The 18882-nt window shown below is 40.8% G+C and overlaps 1 protein-coding gene across 1 annotated transcript; it reads right to left on the reverse strand.

Moving 5' to 3' along the window:
• Window positions 1-3269: 3269 nt before the first annotated feature.
• csrp1b (cysteine and glycine-rich protein 1b) lies at window positions 3270-9662 on the reverse strand. Its single transcript, XM_034695075.1, has 6 exons — window positions 9530-9662; window positions 8557-8666; window positions 6312-6480; window positions 6066-6195; window positions 5873-5966; window positions 3270-4576 (listed from the first exon to the last, which is right to left on the reverse strand). Exons 2-6 carry the CDS (start codon window positions 8663-8665, stop codon window positions 4500-4502), a joined length of 579 nt encoding a protein of 192 aa, XP_034550966.1. The 5' UTR covers window position 8666; window positions 9530-9662; the 3' UTR covers window positions 3270-4499.
• Between the last annotated feature and the right edge of the window lie 9220 nt (window positions 9663-18882).

An 18882-nucleotide genomic window follows, 5' to 3' on the forward strand; every position in this document is an offset into this window, starting at 1 on the left:
TGTATAGAGAGATGTGTGTTACCCTGAAGATGGCGCTTTAAAGATTCACACAAGCTTAGTTGGCAGCGCCACTTTTTAACAGCTTACCTCACCAGGTCATAATAAAGCATTCAAATATACTTTTAAAGGTACAGTGTGTCCATTTTAGCCATGTTTAGCAGAAAACACTTGGTAGAAATGAGATATAATATTCATAAGTGCATTTAAATAAGAATATGAAAATCAGTTTTTTGTGTTTACCCAGAATGAGATTATAAATATTTACATAAGGAACGGGTAGCACAGAATGGACAAACCGTGTACCATGGACATCTTTTTGTCCATCCATCCATTTTCTTCTGCTTATCCGGGGTCGGGTTGTGGAGGTAGCAGTCCAAGCTAATTGACCCAGACATCCCTCTCCCCAGCAACACTTTCCAGCTCCTCCTGGGGGATCCAGAGGCGATCCCAGACCAGGTGGGACATATAATCCCTCCACCGAGTTCTGGGTCTTCCATGGGGTCTTTTCCCAGTTGGACATGCCCAAAACACCTCTAAGGGGAGGCATCCGGGAGGCATCCTTATCAGATGCCTGAACCACCTTAGCTGGCTCCTTTCGACGCGAAGGAGCAGCGGCTATACTCCGACGTCTGAGCTCCTGACCCTATCTCTAAGGCTGAGCCCAGCCACCCGTCGGAGGAAACTTTGTATCAAGCTGAAAATGTGCTAGTTGTGAGAAGAACTGGTGTAAGTCTAGGAAAATTGGTGACCTATACCACACATATATAGAACTTCCAGTAGCTTGAGCTCATCCACCAAACTCCTCATGGCAAAAATAGATGGTACTAGAAAGAGCTACACATTTACACAGACACTGCATGTTGTAGACTTTGTTAATGTGATGGAAACAATCATGCATGAAGACAGTATGAAACCTTTGTTTCCTCTGGTGTGACCTATATTCAGGATTTGATGGAACTCATTATTATTTGATTGCTAGAAAATGAATCCTCAGCTCTCCATATGATTGATTAAACATCCTCATTATGACCCTGGATGTGACTGAGCTGCTGGGAATCAAATATGTCTGGCTCTGGAGAATACTGAGGGATATTTTATCACTTTTTAATTCATCTCAGATAAAGAGACAGTGTGATTAAACAAGAGAATCCATCACAACGTCCTGCAGGATGGTTCGGGACTTATTCGATTAGTGCTAACGGAGCCTACAAACTCCTGCAGCAATATCACAGTGAGATAACTGTTGTGTTTTAGATATAAAACCACCTGAAGCTCAGTTTTAAAAGTGCTGACATGGCGGTGTAATTAAAAACAGTATGTTGATTCTACTTCTCGTCATACTAACCTCATGCTTTAGATCCGTGGGTGTATGTGTGCCTTGTTGTCTCATCACAGCGGAGCAGCAGACAGCTCAGACAGATAACAGATGAGCTGGCAGCCTCCAGAGACCACAGTGTCTGTGACCCACTGGGCCACCTACACTGCATTTATCACAGTTTCATATTTAGAAAGACTCACTAAACTCATACAGAATGAAATACTGCAGCCTGTTTCAAATCCCTGATAGCACTGACAGTCATGTACAAAATAAATGAGTTTTCATGGCATGACGGTTAAAATCTGCACTTGGACGGTTCTCCCACTCCTGCTGAGTCAGGACTTTAGAGTCTCTGATGTTGATTTGATTTAGGCCGCTGTGATCCAGACTGTTGGCTCACAGCAGCTGATTATAATCCCACAGTATATATGGCAGCAGGATTAACAAAGCCCTGTTTCTGTGTGCTGGATTGTCTCTAGGAAACACTGACTCATACCTATAGAGATGCCAGAGGATTATATAGCAGTTTCTGTCACAGTAGTTCCCACATTGGACCCATTGCTGGGAAGTAGATTCTTTAAAGATCTGTCCAAGACCAGGATTGAAGTGTTATGACCGATTGCTGTTTGGAGGAGGGGTTTAGCTGACAGCCAATTCAGTTTATAACACAAATCTGTGAAAAGTCTCTCTGAGGGGTTTTCATCTGGCTGTGTAAATGAATAATGAGGCCTCTTTATGAGCTACAAGAGGAAACATGACCATCTGCAACAAGTCTGACAACTTCTATATTGGGGTTTTTACTTCCTGCAACTACTGTGAGAGGTTAGGTGTCAGACCAGAGGACCAACAGCACTCTGAAGAAGCAGCCCGTTTACGGCCAAATTCCATCCCTGTCCAGTCCGTCTCCGATCCGTCACAGCACCGGATCTGATAGGTTTCTATTTTAGTCAAAGTATCAACTTTCACTGGATCCACTGGGTTGCGTTCCGGCTGCGTCTCTGATCCGGCAAGCCGAAGCCTTCCAGATCAAATACTCAAGACTTATATTTTTGCGGGATGCCTAAGCACGACTCATCAACCTGCACAGAACAGATTGAGCAGGATGGGAAGTCAGGCGCCAAAACAAAATGAAAACATCCGGTTAATTTTCAGAATAAAACACTCAGTGTTATCACCAGATCGTTTTTCACTTAACTACGACAACAAACAGTAATGATGAGTGGAGCCAGGCCTGGAGTCAACAGGTCAGAGGTTTTCAGAGGACCATAAAGACAACATGGATGAGGAGAGGATTCGGATATTCATTAATGCAGTAATTACCACAGGAAAACCTTGGTCACATTACTCCAGCTGTCCAGCGGTCCTGCTTCTTGCTGCGTTCTGAAAATGCAACTGGTGGGTGTTGATGGATGAGAGAGCACGGAGCCGGACCACAGCAGATTGGAGACAGGCCGGACACGGATTTGGTGGAAGTCCTATGTCACTCTTCAACACAGAAATGTCACAGAAATGACAGCATTTGCATTTATAGACCAAGATCAGCAAAGTGATGAGGTGCACGTCTTTGAGAACAGCGGGCGCAAAAATCGACACAAACTTAAAGTCCCTCATAGCAGCTATAGCTACTGATAAAAAGACCAAACTCTACCAAGTCAAAATAATGTGATCTTCCTTTATTTTTAAGTTTAATTCACTAAAAAGTGAATTAGATCAATCCATTAATCCATCTTTATTTGTATAGCGCCAAATCACAACAAATGTTATCTCAAGACGCTTTACAAACAGAGCAGGTCTAGACCATACTCTGTTAGATCCAGTCCCAACAGGCAGAAACCTCCAGCAGAACCAGACTCATGTTAGACAGACATCTGCTTCGACCGAGTTGGGGTTGGAAAGAGGGATAGAGGAGAACAAGAGAGGGAGAGAGAACGATGATAGTGATGAGACGGAATTGATGATGAGTATTCTCTTTTTATTCAAACATTAGAAAACAGGCATTTCACCCTTTGACTTGATGTCAGATCAGGTCTCTCTGCTGCCCTCTGCTGGCTCAAAGGCAGAATGATATTTAAATACAGCCATGCCATTTTCACGCTCTCAGCGGGACGTTTAGCATGTACACTGAACAAATCCACGTTAACAATGTGAAAGGTGAGAGATGAAACGCTTTACTTTCTATTAATCCAAACACAAGAAGGCTTTAGATGAGATCCCGGTGTAATACTTTAATACCTTCATGGATTTCGGCCCTAGTTTTGCCGTTGATGTGACTCACATTTGTTGCAGTCCATGCCAAAACAAACAGCTGCACCCTCAACCACCACCACCGCCGCCACAGCTGCCTGGCTCTCCAGTCCGGGTGCCAGCTCCTCGGTTCAGGCAGCGACGGGGCTGAGCACTGTGACTCCGTTGTTCTCCACAAAAGCAGGCATTTTACTTTGTTTGATGATGATTAGAAGGAATAACAACACACCCACATGAAGACATAAACACTGATTTCATCAGACCAGAGTCACAGAGAGAACAAAGAGGCGTGTGAAGCTCGCAAAATTAAGCATCGAAGGACAAAGAAGAAAGATAATTCACTGTTTCGTCTTAGTTTTGCCTGATTTTTATTTTGTATGTGTAGGCAATATTGCATATCTAAAACATTTTGAACAGCACATGACATGTAAGGCAGAGAGAGAGGCTTTATCTTGAGTGTTACTGAAGGATGATGTTAGACTGTTAACTCTCAGCTGTCAGTCTTAAAAATGTGGATTTGATTTTTTTCTTGCTCAGACAGAGACGGATTAAGATAAAAGTCAACAGTTGTCAGATCTGTTAGGAGTGCACTCTTCTTCTTGTAACAGCAGTTTATTTTTTAAGTACAGAGCCAGCCTGCTGCTAACCACTCACAATGCTCTCATCCAAACTTAGATTTCAGTGCGTTATATATTCAGCATCTTGTTTTATAACCAGTCATTAAGCAAGACATCACAATCCAGATTCAAACACAACACTCAGAGCAAAAATCTACTCGGTGAACTCGTATAGGAAGCTGTGTGCGTCTTTCATTCCTCTTTGCCTTCAGCTGGAGTGAAAGGGCAGCGTGAAAACGGCGAGATATCGACTGAAGGATCCCGGAGGCGGCGATATCAGAGCGCAGATGTCAGACTCAGGTGAGCTGAGCCTTGAGGCTTTACTGGGAATGAGCCAGAGCTCCTGCACCCTGACCGAAGCCGAAACCCTTGGGACCAAAGTTCTTTGCATAGCAGGCTGTGGATGACATGAGAGGGACTTAGAAAGACACGTACATCATTCACATAGGAATATAATGAGTCTGCTGAATGTCAGAAGGTCAGAGGGGCTGCTGACCTATTAGTCCTGTCTTCAGTAATTTAGGTTGACTACTTCTGTTCTGCTGATTTAGGTTTAGATGTTTCTAGTTGTGGTTAAATTGTACAGCTACACATTTAATCACAAGAATAGAAGTACAATCGTACAGAAATGTGCAATATATGAACGTATGTGCGATATGAAGGCTGCAAATGTTTATTTACATTGTTGATTTATCTGTAAAATAATTCCTCAGTTAATTAAATGATCAATTGGTCCAAAAAATAAGTAAAAAATGTACGTAAACATTTCCTCAAACAGCAGCAAGTCAATTGATATTCATTTCTTGTCCCATGTCACAAGGAAAATGTGCAAGTCCTCATATATTTTAGAGGTTGAATCAAAGGAATGTTTGGTATTTTACTCATGACGACAGTAGTTTTCTATTTGTTTTCTTCTCAGTATATCAAACCATCATTCAATTGTTGAAATTCTTGTTGATGTAAACTGGGTGTTAACAATTAATCGAGTATCGAGTAAACTGCTTCTTTAGCATCACTTATGATTTAAAAAGTTAAGAAGTGGTTTATATGTAATTAAATAGTTTTCTCAGCACCTTGAAACAGACTGCCCCCTGTCAAAATAGAAGAAAAAAGAAAAAGCAGAATGAGCGCTGTGCATTGTGGGAAACAGTACGCAAGGGAAACTGGTCCGATGCAAACTGTGAAATTTTCCCGAATCAGTAGACATCTGGGAAGTTTTGGCTTACTGCAGATTTTACTCTTTTTCCCATACTGCATTCTACATACTATATTTTGGCACAATCATTACATACTGCTGGTATAGTAAGCGGTTTCGAAAGCAGCCTTTGTGTCTGAAATATGTCTGAAATATGTAAATCCACATGTTGTAGTCTGAGCCTTCACTTTATATCACTGTATGTCCGCAGAGATTATTTTTATGAGCCTGATCCACATGTTGATATTCAGCGTGTTTAACATTTTGTACGCTTCAATATGATCCATAGCTACTCAATACTGTCTACTATTCAATACTGTCATTTATGTACATTGTGTCATGAAAGAAAATTTGATTCAGGGGAAAAAACGCATTTGGCATTATTTTTGACATGAAAAACGACCAAGTTTTTTGTTGATGATTAATCGACAATGGATGATTACATTTTCCAAAGATCGATCATGAAGAATATTTAAAATTGACATCCCTAAAATGTACCTTTACAGAAGATTTCTCCGTCTCTATCGGCGAGGGTCGTGGACTCGAGTCCTTTACCACACTTGGCACAGCGGAAACAGCTTTTATGCCAGGACTGTTGAGAGAGCAGAGAGGTGGCTCAAAAGCTATGCAGAGATCTCAAACAGGGACAATTTACTGCATCAACTCATGATGGTACACCGAGATCACTCACATTGCCTCCTCCGATGACTTTCTCTGCTGCGTACACCGTTTTCCCACATCGAGGACACACTTCTGAGGCCCCTGCTTTCTGGGCAAACTTTGAGGCGTTTGGGTTAGTGGTAGGTCGATGAGGAGCTTGTCTGTCGAGAAGAATCAGTGCTTTATGTGAGGTACTTAGAAAACGTTAATGTCTTCAAAGTACATTATAAAATAAAACTATAATCTGCATATACAGTATATGACTGAATATTCTCACACTTCAGGCTTTATCCCCAGTCCTTCTCCTGTGTCCATACTCAGAGTGCCAGCTCCACCTCCAAAGCCGTAGCCTTTTGGCCCATATTTCTTGCCGTAGCATGATTTACAGTAGATCTCATCTACATGAACGGCTACTGTTGTGCTGTCCAAGTTCTTCTTACACACCACTTAGAAAGAAGGAAAAAAAAATCACATTTAAAAAGTACAAATACAAAATACCAATTTACTTTTAACTGCTTTTGATAATTGGGGTTTTTCCGATGTTACCAATTTGTGCAGACCATGCTGTTCAGAAAGGTAAACTTAAATGTCAAATATTGATACTAGTGTCGGTAAACACGAGTGTCACAGCCTAAAATGTTTGTTGGAGGATAAGCCCATCAATGCACTGGTCTATTGGTTGAATTTAAAGCCTGTTCAAAAATGGTCTTATTTGTATTCTTTACAGCAGTGATGTGTGTAATGGTTTCTACTCCAAAAATCAATCTAAGGATGGAAAAGGAGTCCTGATTTATGGTAGTTTATCATGTTGTGAATCCGGGTTGGAATCGCAGGGTAACTCATGATGCTATTCCCAATACCTGGCCTTGGACCACGATGTAATTACATAACAGAAATTCTGCAATATTTTATAAAATGGCAAGACAAGCATGCATCACAATATCAGAGTGAGTGAGGAATACAAAAAGCCCCCTAAAGGTAAAGTGAAAGATTTATGTCATTCAACACCACAATGAATTATAAGTCAAACTAGAAGGGATATCTGTTTAGAGAGATGTATTATTTTTAGATTACCAACAATACCAAAATTTTGCTGTATCAATATTTTGCCCCCCAGTTATAATTAGAGTTGTTATGATACCTTAATTGCGAATTATATGATACTGATTAATCTAACGATATTAATACCCGTTTGGATACTACAGCAATACAAATGGAACTCCTGGGCACCCAAATTGTTTGGTTTTGGCAATATTATTAGAGGAGAGGACAGTGGATAGTGTAGGAAACTGGGAGAGAGTGGGGGATTGACATGCGGGAATGAGGCCGCAGGCTGGACTCGAACCCAGGCCACCTGCCACATGGGTGCGCAACGTAACCTTCAGGCCAGGTCTGCGCCCAAAATTTTCTCTTTTCAAGTTAAGTAATAATGTAACATGCATCTTAATGAGATGAAATGTGGCTGTGACAGAAGGTCGAGCAGAGACACACACATACCCAAGAAGAAGCTCGACATTAGCAGCCAATAAACAAATTCTGGCACTTTTCCTATGTTTGTGTGGAAACAGCTGTGGAAAATAACATCTTGTTTATCACTTTCACTGCTTTGTTTGCTTCGCTGGCGTTCTCTCTCTCATTACTTTATCTCTATGTTGATCGACCACTGCTGCTAGCTCTCCGTCCTTCTTTAGCTCTATGATAAACTTTGGTGCTTTTCAATACTATCCAACTTAAAAATAACGGAGATTGTACCTTGTCACCTTTTAAAGCATGTGGTGTTGAAAAGTATTAAAGTATGAAAAAAACTGACACCCTTTACTTATGATAGCAAACAACAACAGTGCAGTGCAAGCTAGCAGTATTTTCTCTGTTTGGATTGCTTGGAGTACTGAGCCAGACCCCCGCAAAAATGTTAGAAATAACACTCATAAAGGATCAAGGTTGGATTCTGCTTGTTGAAATGTTTCTCTAAGGCTACTGACATTGTAGAGGTACTTGATATTGGCTGATACTCAAGTGTAGTTATCAAAATTGTTAGAGGGAAAGAATAAATGGTATCTGAACATTGTCTAATAGCATTTTTTTCTATAAAGCTCTCAAGCATCTACAGCACTCTGTAAGAAAGACTCTCAAACAGCTTTTGACATTTTTCTGATGTCTTGCTGTGACATTGCCACAAACTATGAGTGACATTTCAAAGAAGAATATGCCAAATCCAGTACAAGCTAAGCCGCCTCAGATAAATACGAGTCTGTGCTGTAAGGGGGGGGAGTGTGTCTCTCTCTGTGTATGTGTGTGTACCTTCTTCTGCCTTATAAGGAAGACCAAGCCTTTATCACATGTTTCCACTGTATCCTAATAAGGACTGAGATGTCTGAGCTAAACCTGAAGATGCTCACTTTCATCCCTTCATGCCAAATACTCTGCATACCAGCCCGGCACTTCTTCTGATTCCAGAGGGGTTTACGCACTGGGACTCAGTGGAGGAATAAAGCAGATTACCTGAAAACTTAAATACTCACTGCACAGAAAGCAGGATTTATGCCAGCTCTTCCCCTCACACTGCACTTCCTCAGCAAAGTAGACGGTTTTCTGGCAGCAGCCGCATTTGTTTCCTCCTCCGAAAGGCATTCTGTAAACACATGGGAGAGTATGCTTTTGTGTGTACATTTATCATTCACTGTATACATAACATCTCTCCTCTGTGGTACAAGCAGACAGAGACCATCTGCAGCACTCCAGGCTGAAAGCAACAATACCTATATAAGGCGAAGTAACAGTCTGCTGTGATGTTCAGCTCTGTCTTTCTCTCCGTGTTTCAGCAAACTGACAGATATCTGACTGTAACATGCAAAGTACCTGCTGGCACCAAACCCCCTCATTCAGATATAATGACATCAGTTTAAGAATGAACTGTCTTTATATGGTGATGATGACCTCATGTGATGTTAAAGAGGCGTCAGCCAAGGGTCATCATCCACACACAAAAAAAGTCTGCAGTCTGTTTGATCCCTGGATAAACAGGAAATTCCCTGCATTTCATCTTGTTATCGCACTCTTGAGCAGTAGTGACCTCAGAAAAACCGGGATCATCCTAGTGTGGTTACTCAAACTGTAACTTCCAGCATAATCTCCATTTGTGAGTACAAAAAACAAACACATAAAAACTTGCTTTCATAGTTTTAACAGCTGGAGTGGAAACTTTTTAGAACAGTGGCTCTATACTCAGGAAACTTGACATTGTTCTAAAAACATTTATCCATGGCAATAGGAGGACATTTCTTTCTGAAATCTCAACATTTTTCATTCATCACACCTTATTCTTGATGTAATCAAAATATTTTATCAAAGTTCCTCTTCATTTTAATCGTTATAAGTCACAAATCAGTAAATCATCAAGACACCAACTTACTAACAACGTATCAGTCTTCTTTCAAAGTCAATAAGCGCTCAGTTAATAATATTTTGGTCTACATAGACCTGAGACAACCCTACCTGGTGTGAAGGCAAAAGGCTGATCCTCTCCGTGCTCGTTCAGAGGTGCTCAGGGATGAGTGGGATGTGAAGACCCTCTGGACTGAGGAGGTGAGGCAGAGGGAGGCTGAGAGGACACCACGCTGAACTGAGGGAGGAGGAGTCAGGACACAGACAGACAGAGGGAGAGAGAGCTGAAGGGGGGAAAAGGAGGAGAAAATGGACAGGGAGACCGGGAGTAAACAAATGAATGTTTGTAGTTTTCGGGACTTCAAAAAAACCTATAAATATAAACAAGTTCATCGATAGTTCTCTGTTCAATACTTAAAAGGAAGCTTTCAGTGTTTTGAGATTGTGGCCTCAAAGCTGACATGCTAAGGAGGGGACAACGTATCGTGAAGTGATGGTTATACAAATTAGACTCCTGACAGGGTGAGCAAGATGATGGCCAAAAGCCTACTTCTCCAGATGTGGATCTTTGTATCAATCTGTAACTCTGCAGTGCTGCCTAATGGCCCCATCCAGTATTTTTCTTCAGTCTTATCTCTTTCTGTACAGCTTCTTCCAGATTCTCTGAATCGTTCAATGATATTATGCACTATATATGAACTCCCCAAATTCTTTGCATTTCACTCTGAGGATCATTATTCTGAAGCTTTTGAACTATTTGCTCATGCAGCCTCTCCCAGAGTGGTAAACCTCTTCTCATCTTAACTTCTGAGAGACTCTCTGGAATGGTTTTTTTATACCCAGTTATGTTACAAACCGTTAGCAAGTTAACCTAATTGGATGGGAGACGTTCCTTCAGGCTTTTTTAGCATTACTCAACTATGTGTTTGGTTGTCCCAATCCCATCTGCTTTGAAACATGTTGCTGTTATCAAATTTAAAGTGACAATATATTTTCATAAACAATACGGTTTTTAGATTCAACATCTGATATGTTGTGTTTGCACTGTTTCCAATTCCAATTAAATATTGAATATATGGTTTGCAAACCATCAGCATCTCTTTTAATCAACATTTTACTCATCGTCTCACCTTTTTTGGTATTGGGGGGGGTAATGCTTGTTAGATAAAATAATAGACTTGTTTAAAAAACTGCGAAGCGCAACTGGAGCAAGTTACACGTGCAAATTTGTGGTGACCAAACCCCTCCCACACATAGACTGTATAAATAATGGACGTAGTATCCGTGACGTCACCAATTTGTTTCTGAAGCGCTTTTTTGAGGCCAATCGTCGGTGGGAGATATATTGCTGCTGTCAAGCAATTATGACGTAAAGAACCTCCTAGCCAACAGCTACAGTGTTCCTGCCTGTCAATCAAGTCAGCTGTTCCTCTCATTGGAAGACTCGTAATCTCAATATCTTCGAAATTGCCGTATTATAAAATATAAAATCACCCCCCGTACAGTGTGTGCCGATCGAGAAATGAGCTATCCAGACTACACTCGTTTTTTGTACAAGGCTTAAACATGTTTATTTCTGCTGTAAAGATCGGCTTTTTTGTATTGGTGTGTATGTGGTTTCCGGTACTTCTGGAGCCAGCCTCAAGCGGATCCTCGATGAACTGCAGTTTTTAGCACTTCCGCATTTGGATCATATTTTTGGACCGGAGGTTGCCACTTGCTCCCACCCTGAAAAAGAGCAAATACTGGACTCATGTTATGACTGAATGAATGCTAATGTTGCATTTCCGATCTAAAAATATGAAACCAGTGCTAAAAACTGCAGTTCATCAAGCGTCTACTTGAGGCTGGCTGCAGAAACCCCAGAAACCACATACACACCAATTCAAAAGAGACGATATTTGCAGCAGAAATAAACATGTTTACAGCCTGGTTAAAAAAAGGTTCAGGTCTGAATAGCTTAATTCTCAATGGGCACACACTGTACAGGGGGTGAATTTTTTTTATAACTTGGTATTTTAGAAGATATTGAACTTACGAATTCTTCCCAAATAAGGACATGGTTGACTTGATTGACAGGCTTGCACCCTGTAGCTGTTAGTGAAAAGGCTAGAGGCCCACCTCTTTACCTCACACTAGCTCGGACGAAGTTAGGTTGAGTTCAGCATTTCCAATATAGCACCCACTGACGATTGGCTTCAAAACAGCGCTTCAGAAACAGATGGATGACAGATGGGTCACTGATACTACGTTCATTTTTTATACAGTCTATGCTAAAAACAAGCATCTAGGATGTTCACTACAGCATCTTAAGAAAGTACAAAATATGGCAATGCTCTACATACTGTATTTGCCCAAACATGCTTCAATGCCAAGTTTTAATACCCAAATCCCTTTCAATCTAAGAGTTACAGAAGTCAGCCGGCACCCTGGTGATGCTAAGCCAGGCCGATACTGTAGCCATATCTTCTCCTCATGCTTGTTTTAGGGAATTGCTTTATTAATTTTTCCATCTGTCTGAGCTTTAGTGAGTGGAGCAGATGATCGTTTGGATTGAGGTCAGATGACTGATTTGGCAAGTAAGGAGCATTCCACAGTTTGGCTCTAAAAAAAACCCCTCATTGGTTGCTTTATGCATCAGTTTGATGACACTGTCCTGCAGCAATGTCAACAAATAAGGGGAATTAGAAGAGAAAGGGGCTACAGATGCTGTTCACCAAATATGGCCGTAGTCCTCCGACAACCTTGAAGCTGAGTTCATTTTAACCTCCTGGTCACGGAGTCTTGAACAGTGCCAACATTTTGAACTAGAGATCCCAATCTCTAATTTTAAATGGTATGACTGCACTGATTCAGATTGAGATTATTGATATATTAAGACGCATGTTTGGTCAAGATAGCAGACCAATGTTTTATTACCACAATAACTTCTGTTTTTCTTTGATTTATTTGGATTTTACTCTGTCAGACATTCTCTCCCAGCAGTGGATGTCTGTGGGGTGATGCATATTTTCTCATGAAAATCTCAGCAACTTTGTGAGTTGGATGTTTTTACTCCCTGCTGATGCTTTGGTGTGTCTGACAACCATATATACCGAAGGAAGCAGTGATATCTAGTGCAGCTGTCCTATAAATCTGCCTGATCTCAGAGGAACCTTAGAAGGTGTTTCTGCTGGAAATAGGATATCCTTTCAATTGCACTGCTTACTTTTTTATCTTACTTTAAGACATTTATCCATAAGAGTGCAAACTTTATATATGAGTTGAATGTGTTAACAGGCTTTAATCAGCAGGTGAATATCAAAAATCTGATTTAAGTGAATTATCATTTTTAGATATTTATAATACTTAAGTGCTGGCACGTTAGCCAAAAAACAACAACAAACACGAAAAAAAGGTTGCAGTTCTTTAATTGACCTCTTGATGCTTACTTCAAACACAACTCAATTCCCATTAGACCCCTTATCAAAATGCAATCAGAAATACAAATATTACAGCCTGGAACATAAAAGGCTTCCTATTTAGGACGACATTTAGCACAGTTTTACGTAACTCACTCTTCAAGTTGGTTAATATCACGGCCTACAAATATACATAACTGATGGTGTTGTGGCTTTTTGGGAAGGGGCACAATGATTCGTTGACAACATCAACTAAAGTCAATAACAAAATTAGTTTAGATTAATTTGTTCATAGATAATTAGTTGGTGAGCAGACATGACATTATTCTGCGGAATTTAATTCCTGAGGAGTGAGATATCTCGCATCCTTAGAATCTTTGCCTGGAGTAACACATGCACAACATCGACCGGGAAACGACAGGTAAACACAACATGACAAATCAATTACTAAGGCGTGAGACATCTGACATCCTTACTTTCTCTGCTGAGAGTCGTGCAGCATCTACCAGGGAGAGCGACAGGTAAATAAAAACATAGCAACATGGTGGCAACCAATCGCATCGTAAAATTACTTAAGTCTAATTAACTCTTAACGCTGCAAAGAAAAGAGTTACCTGCAAAATCTGTAAACTGGAACTTAGTTGTAATGGGAGCATGCCAGTAAAGCAGTCATGTTTGAATCAATCGGCAACCTCCGGCCACGAGAGTTGAAGCCAATGAGGAAGCGTTAAGAACTGCAGTTCATCGAGTGACAATTTGAGGTTGGCTCCGGAAGTACTGGAAACTACATACACACCAATTAAAAAAAGACGATCTTTACAGCAGAAATTAACATGTTCACAGCCTGGTACAAAGAAAGATTGTAGTCTGAAGAGCTTTACGTCACACTAGCTCGACTGAAATTATGTCGAATTCCCCATTTCCAATATGGCTACCGCGGACGATTGGCCTATAAACAGCGCTACAGAAACAGATGGGTGACGTCACTGATACTACTTCCATTAATTATACAGTCTATTGTTTGAATATACTGCCAAAATATGCCATGCTGCGAGATGCCATCTGTCATCTGTGCTTGTTTACATCTAGGTAGTGGAGCATTGTAGCATTATAGCAGTAGCCATTAACCTGAGCTCCATTCTGAGCTAGTGGCGAGTGGCTGTGCTACAGCTAAAGCACAATATATGACCTGCATCTCAGGCGTACAAAGATAGAAATACTGATAGTTTGTTAAACCGTGAGAGTGACGACTTTGATAGTTTTGTCATCTAAATATGCAAATCACTAATGAAAAATGTGTTTTAATTAATGCCGTGCTGGGACATAAATGGTTAGAAGGAACTTTCAAAATGAAAAAGTTTAAAAAAACAAAAAATAAAATACCAGGAATTATTTTATTTATTTTTTTCTCTGTATAGTGAAGATTTAAAAATGTTTCACCACAATGGATTTAAGTGTGCATGGAACTACACACAAAGACTACTCATCCTTGAAAATTGTGCGATTGGCATTCACCAGTGATCTGTGCACCCTGACATTCAGCATTTGTGCAGGGTGGGGTTCACTGCGTCTCCTGCTTTGTAGGCGCACATCACGCCACATGACCTTTACATGATGGATGGTCAGCTTGACTAAAATTTCATCCTGCTGTTCACCAAAATAAAACTCCAGAGTAAAATCGTATCCTTTCTGGAGCGCATTTTCTCATTCTTTAAAAAAAATCATGTCTGATAGCTCTTTCTGCGTGGATCAGCTATCTCCCTATAAGAGGAGGATCAGGAGAGGTGAAACTGATACGCAGACTGCAGTCGATAAAATCCGGGAAGTACAAGCCTGGATCCAATCCAGAGGAAGAGGAGAGGATAAGAGGCAGAGCGAGATAAGAGGAGGCAGGGACGAGGCTGGGCTCAGGTCCATCCATCAAAGTACGGAGGAGTGCTGATTGCTCACTGGAGTCTCATGGAGGAATTCAACACCGTCTCTACTTATTTCGGCATTTGTCCCGCCATGGAGCCAGGACTCCTCCCCAGGTGATGCTCTCCTTTTTGGCAGCATTTCTCTCTGAATCTTTGCCAAGTTGTCAGGTGAGGGAGAGGAAGGGCTGGAGGAGGTGAGATGACTCCACGCTGAGGATGTGTTTGCATGGCAACGAGTCATAAATGTGGATGTGTTTTTTGGCTTCGTGCATGGACTGTTAGTGCTAAATTCAATGAGGCTGATATTCATGTTGTTGTGTTACCAGAATAATTTCATGTAGCACTGTTTTTTTTTTTTTCCAAATGCATCTTTAGAATGAATTTTAACTTTAATGCAGAGCTGAAATATTAAGTTGATGGATGATGAAGTGGTAAACAATACTTAAAGGTGGAGTAGGACATGTTATTTTGATGCATTTTTCTCAATCATGAGCAAAAAGCGATGTATACATCGATAGGGAGTAATACACAAAGTGATCTAACACTGAGATGAGAAATCTCAGTTGTCTGTGTCAGCAGCTAGACTGCAATAAGTTCGTCCAATCATTCATTCGCCACCGAGCGCAATGATTGGCTGACCGGCCGGATGACCTGTGACCTGCCGAAAGACACACCTCCTGTTTACAGGAGTGCGCGTGACCTGACTGAGATCGTCATCAACAAGCTGTTCACTAACGCAGAACATCTGATAAACATGTCAGAGAGAGAGAAACCAACGATTTAGCTCAACTTCTGCCCTCAAGTTCTGCCGCTAAACAGAGCAAGAAGAGGAAGACTGTGATGGAAAAGGAGACGACTTAAAAACACTGGATGAAGATACAAACACGAGTCAATATTCGGGCTGCATTTCTGCGACGGCTGAAGGATTGAAAGGGTCTCTAAAGCGACGCCATGGTTGCTGATTTTCTACTGGACAGGTAATCATGTCATTTCATTTGTCTTTGTGTTCATGGTTTAGTTCATCTATGAGACAGCTAGCGATAACTTCGGCTAATGCTAGCGGCCGGCTAACGGCTTGTAGCTCTGTTTATAGAGACCTGTACACAGTCTGTTAGCTTGTAGCTCTGTTTATAGAGACCAGTATACAGTCTGTTAGCTTGTAGTTCTGTTTATAGAGACCAGTGTACAGTCTGTTAGCTTGTAGCTCTGTTTATAGAGACCTGTATACAGTCTGTTAGCTTGTAGCTCTGTTTATAGAGACCTGTACACAGTCTGTAAGCTGCTAGCTCTTTATAGAGACCTGTATACAGTCTGTTAGCTGGTAGCTCTTCGGTTGCTCTTTATCAGCATGAATGGGATGTTGTACTAAGTCTAAATGCCGTCTTGTCTGTGTTTTCATAGCTACGAGAAGGAAACATCGACGTCCACACCGTTAAAACACGGGACGCAGAGGCCTCCAACCCAGCTGTTTCATGTGTTCTGAGTCCCCCTCTGACCGGTGAGTTTCAGGCCCGATAAGAACTCCATGAACATGAACGTTGCTTTGACCACTGCTTGCATGGAGGTATAAATACTGCTCTCTTTTTTTATTGTGAGCTATTTTTGATTTACGTATGCAGAAGGGTTTTTTTTAATGTCCGCACAAAATAAAATCCAAACCATTCTCTTTCACTTCACGTGATCTGCATGCTAAATCGCAATCTGAGACCACACCATACAGACTAAAGAGATGAGAGACAAAAAGTTTGGCTGATAAAAAATCCTGTGAATGTTAGCTGCTTCTCTAAAAGCTTGGTTTGGTGAAGGAAAGCATGAATAAAAGTGTTCAACTTGGAATCAAATACACAGAATAATTGTATTAATAATCTGTGGGCACAGTCTTCCTCTCCAAAGAGGTAGAGAGCACATTTTGACATCACTTACTCTGAAAATATTAGATAATATTCAAGATATCAATAAGAAATACAGTATATGTACCATATGTGCACAATACACACTGCAGTAGGCACTAAGCACACACTAGTGATAGTGGTGTCAACTCCTTGAATGGCTAGAAGAAATAACTGTTTACATACGGGGCTGAAGGAAGGGTTATTATGATCGAAATCAAATGCACAGTGCTGTAAGATAATGAGAACCTTTGACTAAACTTCTGATTCTTTCTTCTATGTCAGGTATTGCACAATATTTAACAAGAAGTCAAAAAAGTGGAGCCTGTACACAATGAAGGTGGGTAAGGACTACAAGTACATCACAGACCTCCAGAGCTAAATCCTGCACAGAAAGCTGACAGCAACTGGGGGGATGCCAAAGAAGAGAACAAGGAGGCCGGATGATCCACGCCAACATGTTTACCTTCAACAGCCATTATTTTTATTTCTGTAATAAATACATTTTCTAATAAAAGTAAATGTAAAACAACCCTTTGATATTGTAATTATTTGTTTATAATGTTGTATGTTACTTGATATGGATTTAAATTATTTTGTGATTTGAAGAGAGAAGGCCAGTGTAAATTTAAAGATTTATTTAACAAATGTATACACAGCACACTCAAGTATTTTTTTACATGAAGATAAAATATATACAAAGGAACTAAAGGGTCACCATACAAGTATTGAATGTAATCATGTCATAGTTTCATTCACTCTCCACTGAAACCTTTATACTGTCCATGTGGAAGGGTCACGGATTTTCCAGATACAGCAACAAGGTATTACTCTATGACCTGCACCAAGTGCTCCATGCTGCCAGACAACAACCTGTCTGTGCAGCATGGCGGAACTTTCTGTTGCTGTCCCCAGGATCTGGAGCTCGTCCCCGGTCGTTGCTCTCCCTCTCGCTCGTATGGCTCTGCCTTGCACTCGACCCCGGTCTCGTCCTCTCCGACCTGAGGTGCTTGGCTCAGGATCGTAATCAGCAGTCATCATGAGAGCTCTAACAAGCACAAAAAACACTCAATATGTTGTAGTTCCAACACGAAAATGAAGACTGTCAACAATGGTGAACGCTAATAAATATATAGGCACTGTAGCCGTCTAGTAACTAAACATCATGACATGCTAAATCAAAATAAACATGGCTAGCCGGAGTTATTAGCCCGGCAGCAGCAACTTGCTCTAGCTGTATTTCAGATGATAAAAAACAAACACACGTAAAGCTAACATGCAGGCTATGCTGTGCATTCTAACTAATTACATTATTTTTTAATGTGGTAATATAAGCGGTTTACTTACATGGGAGATAGACATGTTTTTCCTCCGATGAAAATAAAGTCAATCGCTCGCCGCTCCACAGCTAGCTATGGTGACGTCATCCTCCAGCTGGAGTCTGCCACAGCGCGTTCATGTGTTAGGAGGCGTGTCCCTCCCCTCTCCCTACAGGCTGCTCTGAATGGAGGGGGAGGGCTCTGTTCGGCTGTGTGCTTTCAAAATCAAGCTAACTGCTGCGGCTTTCTCAGGATCTCCTACTCCACCTTTAATATGCATAAATGAAGACATTGCGCAAGTTGTGCCTTTTTTAAAGGTGGCTAATTGCTTGTTACTTTAATCCTCTTAAATATTCAACCACATATTCAAAGGTTTTAGACTCTTTGGTGGTCTGAACAGGACGAGGCAAAACAAGCAGTCCCTCTCCTCCTGACATGACCTCTCTTATCCAGCAGCAGTAGCTTAACATTGATCATAATGTAAAGGTTAAAAATGTGTGAAACAGCTACATCTAGCTCTGTGCGCTGCATTAATAATTGATTGTTTTCATTTTTCATTGGACGTTTTCTCTGTAATTTATACCCTCAATTTGTGCACACTCCCCTGGCAACATCCTGCAACATCCTGCAGAAATTATACATCTACTTTATTAAATATTATATATATTTTTTCTTTTTTTCTACTGCAAGTGTCCCAGCAGCAGGAGTACAGTTGATAAATGCAATGAAAATTATTCAATTTCTTTATTATAGCACCAAAACCCCAAGAAAATTCACACGTATGATTAAACTGTTTGGAAACCAACTTTGATTTGGAATGGAGGTGAGTGATTTTGGCACTTTTTTACCGTGACAAATTCATTTTCTATTTCCAACCGGGAAGGTATCTACGTGTAATTTGCCAAACATTTGTTGTGTGCATCTCTCCTTCTTTAAGTA

Source organism: Notolabrus celidotus, chromosome 1, assembly GCF_009762535.1.
Source record: "Notolabrus celidotus isolate fNotCel1 chromosome 1, fNotCel1.pri, whole genome shotgun sequence".
NCBI classification, from domain to species: domain Eukaryota; kingdom Metazoa; phylum Chordata; class Actinopteri; order Labriformes; family Labridae; genus Notolabrus; species Notolabrus celidotus.

Bases quoted from the DNA above. Each gene is read 5' to 3' on its own strand.
- csrp1b (XM_034695075.1), bottom strand. From the start codon at position 8,665: ATGCCTTTCGGAGGAGGAAACAAATGCGGCTGCTGCCAGAAAACCGTC. The intron at 6,481-8,556 runs GTGAGTATTTAA...CTTCTTTCTAAG, and splicing joins TAAATCCTGCTTTCTGTGCA to TGGTGTGTAAGAAGAACTTG. The intron at 6,196-6,311 runs GTGAGAATATTC...TCTTCTCGACAG, and splicing joins CTGGGGATAAAGCCTGAAGT to ACAAGCTCCTCATCGACCTA.